Source organism: Cucurbita pepo, chromosome LG06 (genome assembly GCF_002806865.2).
Source record: "Cucurbita pepo subsp. pepo cultivar mu-cu-16 chromosome LG06, ASM280686v2, whole genome shotgun sequence".
Taxonomy (NCBI): Eukaryota; Viridiplantae; Streptophyta; class Magnoliopsida; order Cucurbitales; family Cucurbitaceae; genus Cucurbita; species Cucurbita pepo.
The window spans coordinates 4,051,557-4,061,628 of record NC_036643.1 but is presented as its reverse complement, the minus strand read 5'-3'; the positions used below and the strand labels follow the sequence as shown (position 1 = coordinate 4,061,628).

At 36.6% G+C, this 10,072-nt stretch overlaps 1 protein-coding gene across 1 annotated transcript; it reads right to left on the bottom strand.

Annotated features, from left to right (window-relative positions):
* Positions 1-5,087, bottom strand: LOC111796737 (phosphoenolpyruvate carboxylase). Its single transcript, XM_023679479.1, has 11 exons — positions 4,978-5,087; positions 4,495-4,682; positions 3,669-4,060; positions 3,461-3,545; positions 2,966-3,188; positions 2,776-2,879; positions 2,621-2,708; positions 2,329-2,483; positions 1,185-2,183; positions 702-1,088; positions 1-624 (listed from the first exon to the last, which is right to left on the bottom strand). Exons 2-11 carry the CDS (start codon positions 4,660-4,662, stop codon positions 328-330), a joined length of 2,898 nt encoding a protein of 965 aa, XP_023535247.1. The 5' UTR covers positions 4,663-4,682; positions 4,978-5,087; the 3' UTR covers positions 1-327.
* Positions 5,088-10,072: the final 4,985 nt, after the last annotated feature.

The following is a 10,072-nucleotide window of genomic DNA, read 5'->3' as shown; positions in this document are numbered from 1 at the left end:
TAAGAAAAAAGGATCACAAAAGGACTGTTTCAGCATTAATGCAATTATTTAAACTTCAAACGCATTGCAAGGCAACAACATAATCCACTGTGCCACTCTACTATTTGGGCCACAGTAGTGTTGATCATGCAGCAGCAAAGCACTCGGTCACAGTCACTCAACAACTCCTCACCAAAAGCTGGATTAACTTAAACAACATCCACTTCTGATTGCATAATTATCAGCCTTTTTCTTTCATGCCAACACTTATATCTTGCACGAAACCAGCAAAAACAAACAACTTATGAGCAGCAGCATACCCTTCATGCTGCTCTCCTCCTGTTTAGCTTAACCAGTGTTCTGCATTCCAGCAGCAATACCCTTCATGGTCAAGATCAGAGTGTCCTCTAGCCCAGGTGCGTACTCGCTCTTCGGGTTTAGCTTCACCAGTTCGTCTGCTGGTTTGCTTGCTTCCATTATTTCCCTTGAAATGTGTGGACGCACTGTCACGTGGTAGTTCGGATCACGGATTCGTTTCAGTGTGTATGCTTGGCAAGCGTTCAGAGTCGTGATGTATGAATCACGGAGACGAAGTCTTTGCTTCAAGTAAGGATCCCCTTCAAGAAGATCTTTGTGTCCAGCAATCTATAAAGTACAAGGATTAAACTATGATTGAACGAAGAAGACCTTGTGTGATTGAACGGAAAATGGCCAAATTTTACCTGCAGTAGAAGGCTCTTTGTTTCTTCATAGTTGGCTCTCAAGCGCTGTCCAAATGGCCAGAGGTCCTCCGAAACTAGGAGCTTGTCGTACAACGCTGCGATGCCAGGGTCTCCTTTAGCGAACACCATTTCGACCAAATCAATGGTGACCCTAAAGAAGGGCCATTCGTTGTACATCTCCTGCAACATTTGAAGGTTCTTAACATCTTTCTGAATAATATGCTTGAATGCTGCTCCAAAGCCTAACCAAACTGGAAGATGAAATCGCGTCTGTGTCCATGCAAAGATCCATGGGATTGCACGAAGTGACTCGATACCGCCGCTTGGCTTTCGTTTGGATGGACGGCTTCCAATATTCATCCTACCATACTCGAGCTCAGGTGTTGCCTAAAATCATGAGTACAAAATATTAAGTTAAAAACATCTCAAAGTCGATGTAGATTTCAAGAATGAAATGACAAGAGTCAGCAGAAGAAATCCTACAAGGCGGAAATATTCGACAAATCGTGGCTCTTGGAAGACGATTGAACGGTATTCTTCTGTTGCAACAACAGCCATTTCGTCCATCAGTGTACGCCATTCAGGTTTTGGTGAAACTGGAGGGTGCATTCCGTGCTCAAGCGTTGCAGCAGTGAAACGTTGGAGTGTTCGAAAACACAAGTGCTCCTCTCCAAAGGACTGCTCAATAACTTCCCCCTGTACCGTTACACGGAGCGAACCATGAATTGTCTCGGGTGGTTGGGACAAAATAGCAAGATGAGTAGGTCCACCTCCTCTTCCAACGGTGCCACCCCGACCGTGAAACATAGTTAGCTTCACACCATATTGCTTTGCAACCCTTATAAGCTCCTCTTGAGCCTTGTACAACTGCCAGGCTGCAGAGAACCGTCCAGCATCTTTACCAGAATCCGAGTAGCCAATCATGACTTCTTGCTTTCCGTTAATCCGGTCTTTGTACCAATCTATCGAGAAGAGGCGAGCAAGGGCTGCTGGTGCAGCCTCCAAATCTGCAAGCTTCTCGAACAGGGGAACAACTCTCAACGGTTGCGTAACATGGCACTCACGCTGCAATAGCTCAACTGCTAAAACATCAGACGGAGCAGTGGCCATGGAAATGATATATGCACCGAAGTTATCAGAAGGAAGTTCCGCTATGACATGGAACGTGTTCAAAACATCAGATATTTCTTCAGTTGTAGGAAGATCAGGACCAAAAAGAGGACGTTTGCCACTAAGTTCCGATAGAAGCCATTCTTGTCGCTGTTTCTCGGACCATTCTTTGTAGGAACCAATATCCAAATGCTGAGTAATGGCTTCCAAAACGTCAGTGTGACGATCCGACTCCTGCCTGATGTCAAGTCTTACAAGTGACAAGCCAAAAGTGGACACTTGCCTCAAAAAATCAAGAAGGGTGCCATCAGCAATCGGTCGGTCACCACAAGCACAGAGGGATCTGTAGCATAGTTCAAGAGGTTCCAAGAACTGCAAAAGTTGGGAAATGTTCGTGACTTTATAAGTAATCTGCCTATGCAGTTCAGTGGTAAGAGTATCAAATATTTGCGTTTAATGAAACGATCATCGTGCCAAAAAGAAAAAAAGGCACTTCGAAGATCCAAGAAGAGGTAACCTGCTCAACATTTGTAAAAGTTGCATCCTCTGGGATGTCCGAATATCCATTAGCTAACAAATGGCGAGAACGCTCACGCGTCTGATAAAGCTTGTCCCTTACGTCACCAAGAATCACTCGGTAGGGTTCATTGGCAGGAACTTGCTTCCAAAATTCTATACAAACAAAAAAGAATCTAAATTCATTACCACCAAACTTATGATCTCCTCTATGAGATAAATTTCGCAGCAAAAATAAATGCATTCACAAACTCGTTTTCTTCTATTATAGAACAGACGTCGTGATTGATTACCTATATAGTGTTTTGCATCTCTCCTTGATGAATTATGAAGCACGTCTGCACGCTCACGAAGCTCACTACTGCAACGCCACATAGACAACTGCAGACAAATATGATGAGTATGGTCCCTTACATTGCCTATTGCATAATGCAAAAGGTGTAAATACCTCAAACATGAGATCCTCAATCTGTGAGTAGTACAGATTAGCAGCCATCATTCTAGCAAGAAGACAGACGTCCCTTGTTACCTCCGGTGTCACCCTGGGATTACCTGTGGACCGATCAAACGAAAAGCTAATAACTTAGAAGCAGCTACAATTTCCAGAGGTATCATCAGTGCGGAAAAAGATAACGTACCATCACGGTCACCACCCATCCAAGATGAAAACTGAATTAGTGGTGCATTATAAGGAACACGTTCATCGATCCCTATGTTTTTTAAAGCAGTATCAACACGGCGCAGAAATTTAGGAACACCCTTCCAAATTGTCTCGTGGAAGTAGCTCATTCCTGCCCTCATTTCATCTTGTGGGGTAGGAGGAGTTCTACGGATTTCATCAGTACGAAATGCAGCTTGAATCTACAATAGAAAAGGCAAACATTCATGATCGTTAAGATCAAAAAGTTTCGAATGTGTCGTGTTCAGTTCATTATACCAAGTCACGTTGCAACAATGTCTACAGCATACATCTATCAATTATTATTTCCAGTGGCATGCATCTATCAAGTATGATTTCCAATAAATAATAAATAGATAGCAGTTTGCAAATTCAGACACTCGAGCGTTCTTTATCAGGTTAGAGGAAGAAAATACAAAACAGCAGCGACCGATAATAGGAGTGCAATTTTCACCTCTCTCTGAAGTGCCTCATCAAGTTCTTGCTTGTCATCGGGAGTAATGTCTTTGGCGTACAACTGAACTAAACAGTCCCGTATCCTGCATAGTGAACGAACGAGTTAGTTGGCATTTCCCAATTAGCTGGAACTGACAATCCGACTAGCTCATAAGTCAACTATAAAAATAAACATAAAAACAATCCGGAGTAGCTCATAAGTGAACCTTGCATGCTTCTGAAGCAAAGATCTACGAACTGATTGAGTCGGATGAGCAGTTAAGACCAAATCTATAGTCTGGTTCTTCAAGGCATCGAAAACTTCTTGAGGGGACTTATTCAGTTTCCCCACAAGCTTCTTCAGAGTTTCTTCAATGTCGGATTCAGTGGTTGCAGAGTTCTCATCAGCAAAAACTCCCTTCTTCAGTTTGATCCTTCGACGATAAGCAATCTGAACCTCCTCGGCCAAGTTAGCCAAATTAAGCATATGGGAAAAAGATTTGGCAATGACAATAGAGTCCCCTGGATCTAAACTAGTCAGCACATTTCCGAGCTCCTCAAGTTTCTTCGGATCGTGTTTCCCTTCATATTCAGCAGAAAGTTCATAACACTCTTGCACCTATTATGCAAAACATAAAAAGTCAAACAGCTGATCACAATCAATTTCAAACAAGAGTACTCGATGAGCAAGCGATTCGAAACATGTTTCTTTTTTCCTTTCTGATAATGTGCTTGATTCAGGTCAATATCAAACATAAAGAAAAGAAGCTTTAATTGGTAAAAACATCGATACTAAACCAAAATTACGACATTCGAAATCATTGATCTTCAACGGAGCTCTATCAATCTAACAGCGATCAAAATGACGTAAAAGTTCTAAGTCATGACAATCATTTGTTATATTAATACAAAGATCCATTTCTTTTCTTTTACTTTTCTATTCATATCAAAAGTTCCATAGTGATAGATTCACAATGAGAGTGAAATGAATCAAAACAATTGTTCATCCATCCTTCCATACAAATCAAAGTCAAATTCCCAGTTCTAACTTACAGTTTCCTTCAGATCCTCCCCGTGCAAATCCTGAAGAATATCAAGGAACCGATCCAGCAACAACGCATCATACTCCACCAATTTATCATCATCACTCACTCTAGCTGGTGCTAGAAGCCGAAGCTGCGCATCAATCGATGCCATCTTCTCGACATTCCGGTTCGGCATGTTTCACACCAAATTCCCCTCTGAAATCACCACCCAAAAACAAAAAACCATCATCCACCGGTAAATCCAGAAAACAGGGGAAGGGAATGGGGGAAAAGCCACAAGAATCCATCAATTTCAAGGACGATCCACACAAAAATAGATCCTAAACAAACACGAATTCTAAAACCAAACCAAAAACCCAGTACGAGAAATGAGTAAATACGAATAACGCATAAGTTTCTACATCAAAACAGACACAAATTTCGCCAGAAATCAGAAATGCAATAACCGAAATGTATAATGGCAGAATGTGATGCGTGGAGAAAGGCGTACCTGAAGAACAGAGACGATTGAGAGGAGGCAGAGTAGGACGAAATGAAATCGGAAGAGAGGGGAGTGAGTGTGTGGGATTCTGAGATCCGAAGTCAGTGGTTCGAGATCATTATATAGAGCTATGAGCCTCGCACTCGATGCCCAATAATGATGAACCCAATTACAAAAAGGAAAAATTAAATTAATTAAATTCATTTTAGTCTACTTTTAATTCTTTTAATTTAATTTACTACTGTTATTAAATCTAAATTTTAATTATTTCAATAATAATTTATTATATATATATATATTATTGAATGTATATTTAGAATGTTAATATATACTATTTTAAATTGATAGTTATAATAATCTTTATAAAAAGCTACAAATATTAAATTTAAATATTTAAAGTATAGAACAAAATAAACTCTACCATAACAAAATTATTATTTTATACTCTTAATTTTTGGGTCCCACGCTAAATTAAGAATTAGATTTTCCTTTTAAATTTGTGCTTTTTTTTATATTTGCGATGTCTCAGGTTGGTTGAGGAGTAGAACAAAACATCATTTATAAATGGTGTGGAAACTTTTCCTTAGTAAACGTGTTTTAAACCTTGAGGGGAAGCCTGAAAGGGAAAGTCCAAAGAGGACAATATCTGCTAGCGGTGAGCTTGGGTCGTTACAAATGGTATCAGAGTCAGACACTGAACGATGTGCTAGCCTTCTCACTATCCCCAAAGGAGGGTAGACATGAGGTAGTGGACAATGTGCTAGCCTTCTTACTGTTCCCCAAAGGAGGGTAGACACGAGGCAGTGTGCTAGTAAGGACGCTGGACCCTGAAATGGGGTGGATTGTGATGTCCCACATTGGTTAACGAGGAGAACAAAACACCCTTTACAAGGGTATGGAAACCTTCCCCAGTGTGCCAAGCGAGGAGAACAAAACACCTTTTATAAGGGTGTGGAAACTTTCCCCAGTGTGCCAGTAAGAACATTGGACCCCGAAAGGGGTAGATTGTAATGTCCCACCTTGGTTAGCGAGGAGAACAAAACACCCTTTATAAGGGTGTGGAAACCTTTCCCAGTGTGCCAAGCGAGGAGACCAAAACACCCTTTATATAAGGGCGTGGAAACCTTCCTCAATGTGTTAGTAAGAGCGCTGGACCTCGAAAGGGGGTGGATTGTGATGTCCCACATTGGTTAGCGAGGAGAACAAAACGCCCTTTATAAGGGTGTGGAAACCTCCCTTAGTGTGCCAAGCAAGGAGAACAAAACATCCTTTATAAGGGCGTGGAAACCTTCTCTAGTGGGCCATGGCTCCGAAAGAGGGTGGATGCCAAGCGAGGAGAACAAAACATCCTTTATAAGGGCGTGGAAACCTTCTCCAGTGGGCCAGAAGGACGTTGGCCCCGAAAGAGGGTGGATGCCAAGCGAGGAGAACAAAACATCCTTTATAAGGGCGTGGAAACCTTCTCCAATGGGCCAGAAGGACGCTGGCCCTGAAAGAGGGTGGATTATGATGTCCCACATTTTATTTTTAATTATAATAATTAATTTATTTTCGCTAGGATTGGATATGCTTGAGAAGATGCTGTTAAGAGTCCAAGAATAATGAAATTCTCTTAATTTCATAATATTTATTTATTCTAATTTCAGCATCAAATGGAAAGCTATATGTTCTTATTTGAATTAAGGAATTCCATCAATTTTTTTTATTTATTAAGAAAATAAAATAAATTTGGAAACTTTTCCTTTTTTCTCCTTTTCAAGGACACTTCTGAATATTGGGTAATAAATAATAATAAATTTAGTTACGAAAATTATTGCCTTTTTAATAAATAATAATTTAAATTAATTTCTTAAAAATTATATTTAAAAAAATAATAAATTTAAATACTGTCCGTTTATTTTAGTCTATATACTTTTAAAAGGTTTATTTTAATTTGTATAATTTTTAATAAAGTGACCCTTTGTTCGTTTATTTCATTATGATTATAGTATTAGGGGACGATTAAAAAATTATAAGAACTAAAATAAATATTTTAAAATTAAAAGACTAAAATAATAACATTATTGTTTTATAAAATAGGTAGAAAAGTCATAATAATTATATTAAAGTCAACTTGAATAATTAAAAAAAAAAGTATGGATGGTACATGATTGAGGCACTAATTTCGCCTATTTTACTACGTCAAAATAATAATAATAAATAAATTAATAAATAAAACTAATTTCTACTAATAATTTCGATAATATAATTTATGTCTCATTTATTTACTAAAACGGGACGTAAATTCAAGTCTTGTGTTAATCTTACATTTCAGTAAATGCAAGATATCCATGTACGGTTGATGCCGACGTCGTGCTTTAAAGACCATAGAACCTACATTAAGGTAGTTACATTTTATTCCGTATATCTTAACTTAGTGTAGGGCATCATTTTTTTTTTTTGTTATTTTATTTTGCATCGTCGTTGTTTTATTTTAAGACACTTACGTCAAACATATGGTAGCAGCTCTATTTTAGTCGAAATTCAAGAACGTTACCTGATATCTTTATTCGAGTTGGAATATTTCATCTCGAGTTTGGTATTAGTCAATCTTTTTTGTCGGTTTCTTTTTTAAAAGGTAAATCGAGAAAAAAGTAGTTGGAATCAGATTTTGTAGACCATGTTCAATTAATCCATTACTTTCCTTTATTTCTTTGCCCCCACATGCTTTTATTTAAAGTTCATTAAACTTTATTGACCAATAACAACCATACAAAATTAAATACTTCATCTTTTTATTATAATTTAATTTAAAAAAATTTGTTTATAGAAAACGCTATTTTATAAGGGTATGAAAACCTTCTCCTAGCAAACGCGTTTTAAAGCCTTGAATGGAAGTCCGAAAGGAAAAACCGAAAAATGATAATATCTACTAGCGGTGGATCTAGACCATTACAAATGGTATCGGGACAAGAGGCTTTTCAAATTTAGTCTCTGTATTTTTTTTTTTATTGGTTAATAAATAATAATAATATCGTGAAAAACAACACTGGGAATATNAAAAAAAAAAAAAAAAAAAAAAAAAAAAAAAAAGCATGAAATGGGAGTTGAATTTTATTTAGAAGTAAATAAGAGAGAGTGCTTATAAAAAGCATTTACACGACATATAACTTATCATAATTTCGTGGACAATAACGTTAACTTAGGATTAAAGGCTTCTAGAAGAAATGGAATGGAGCCAAAAAGTCATGGGTTTGTTTTGTCCTATGGAATTAAAAGCGGGGGTAAAACTGTCAATTTCACTTCCAGTCAAACTTCCAGCTGGAGAAAACAAAAGACATGTGGCTTGTACGACATGTTGACTTGGTAGCCCATTATTTATGAAAATTATTATAAAAAAAATAAAGAAAAGTGTATTGCCAAATTTTCTCACTTAAAAGAATATTCGAATCTGAAATGAAGATTCCAATCACACCGAGATTCTCGTTTAGATGGAAAATAAGAGATAAAAAAATATATTTTTTCATTGTTAAATAAATAAGATCGGAACAAGATTATATTGTTCGTTACTGCCTAAATTAATATAAATATATTTTATATTTTTAATATATATATATTCGTATTAGTTTTATTAAAAAAATAATTAATTAATTTTGAAACTCTAATTATAATATTTAAATTGATTTAATAGTTGGAAAAACTACGCGTATAATATTAAAATTATATATATATATATATATAAATAAAGAAAATAATTAGTTAATTTTGAGACTCTAATTATAATATTTAAATTTTTTTAGCCGTGGGAAACTATAATATTAAAATCATATATATATATATATATATATATATATATATTTGTTTATCAATTATTGTTTTAAAATAATAAATGGATAAAATTATTTGCAAAGAATCACCGTCCCAATTTTCACGAAAATAAATTGAGAATTTTACGGGAATAAGGAATGAAACAGGTGACACGGACGACAATGATCCCTGTCCCTGCCCCACCCTCTGGAACATATGTATCCTAAGACTAATTTTCCGTTCTCTCTTTTTTAAATCAAGTTTTCAAAATATTGACTTATAATTAAATAAAACGATGTTAAACGTTATTTAAATGCATACCTAACTCATTATTTTATTGGGTAAAGTTTAAATTAAGTCTAATTATTTTGTGCGAATGATTTTTTTAATAATATTATTGAATTGACTTTAATATATATATAAAAAATAACATTATTGTAACTAAAAAATTAATATTATTGGTTTGATGATACGTATCATAATGTATATTATAAGCTATAGTTATAGAGGCGTGATAGAGCAGTCAATTTATTTGGACGGTGGGTTTATTAATTCAATTATCACAAGAAAAATACAAATTTGCTTATCACTAAAATATATATTTTATTATATGTTCTATACTTTTCTAATTTTTAATATAAAATTACATGTTGCATGTTGTCAATTGAGTTTTATAATATTTAAATACTCTTTTTACTATAATTTGGAATAATGATGACACGTGGTGTAATACACGAGACGAATATTGATTTTCTCGAGGTTTGAACTATACCCATGTTGAAATTTCCATATTGGGATCGAGAAAGTTTAGAGATGGCAACGACAAATTTTTTGTAAGAGTGTGAAAACCTTTCCTTAGTAGACGTGTTTTAAAACTTTAAGGAGAATATATGCGAGCAGTGGATTTAGACGGTTACAAATGGTATCATGTCCAAATACAGGGCGGTGTGCTGGTGAAAACGCTGGAGACTTGAAGGGGGTGGACACGAGCGGTATGCCAACGAGGACGTTGATCTCGTATGGGGGTGGATTGTGAGATCCCATATCGATTGGAGTAGGAAACGAGTACGCTATGCCTCAAAGGAGGATAGATTGTGAGATTGGAGAGAAGAAGCGGTGGAGTGCTGCACCCTAGATGGCGAGAGTCCAGTAGCCGAAAGCATCACTAGCTTACGCTCTGACCTGAGTAGCATGGGGCACGTGGAATCCCGTGTGAACGAAACATTATTTATAAGAGTGTGAAAATCTCTCCTTATCATACGTGTTTTGTAAGCTCACATGTTGTTATGGCTGAGACAATGACGGTATCTGATCGTAC

Excerpts from the sequence above, each read along its gene's own strand:
- LOC111796737 (XM_023679479.1), bottom strand. The coding sequence starts at position 4,662 with ATGCCGAACCGGAATGTCGAGAAGATGGCATCGATTGATGCGCAGCTT. Across the intron at positions 2,880-2,965 it reads GATGGGTGGTGACCGTGATG|GTAATCCCAGGGTGACACCG; the intron begins GTACGTTATCTT and ends ATCGGTCCACAG. Across the intron at positions 1,089-1,184 it reads TTGTCGAATATTTCCGCCTT|GCAACACCTGAGCTCGAGTA; the intron begins GTAGGATTTCTT and ends TCATGATTTTAG.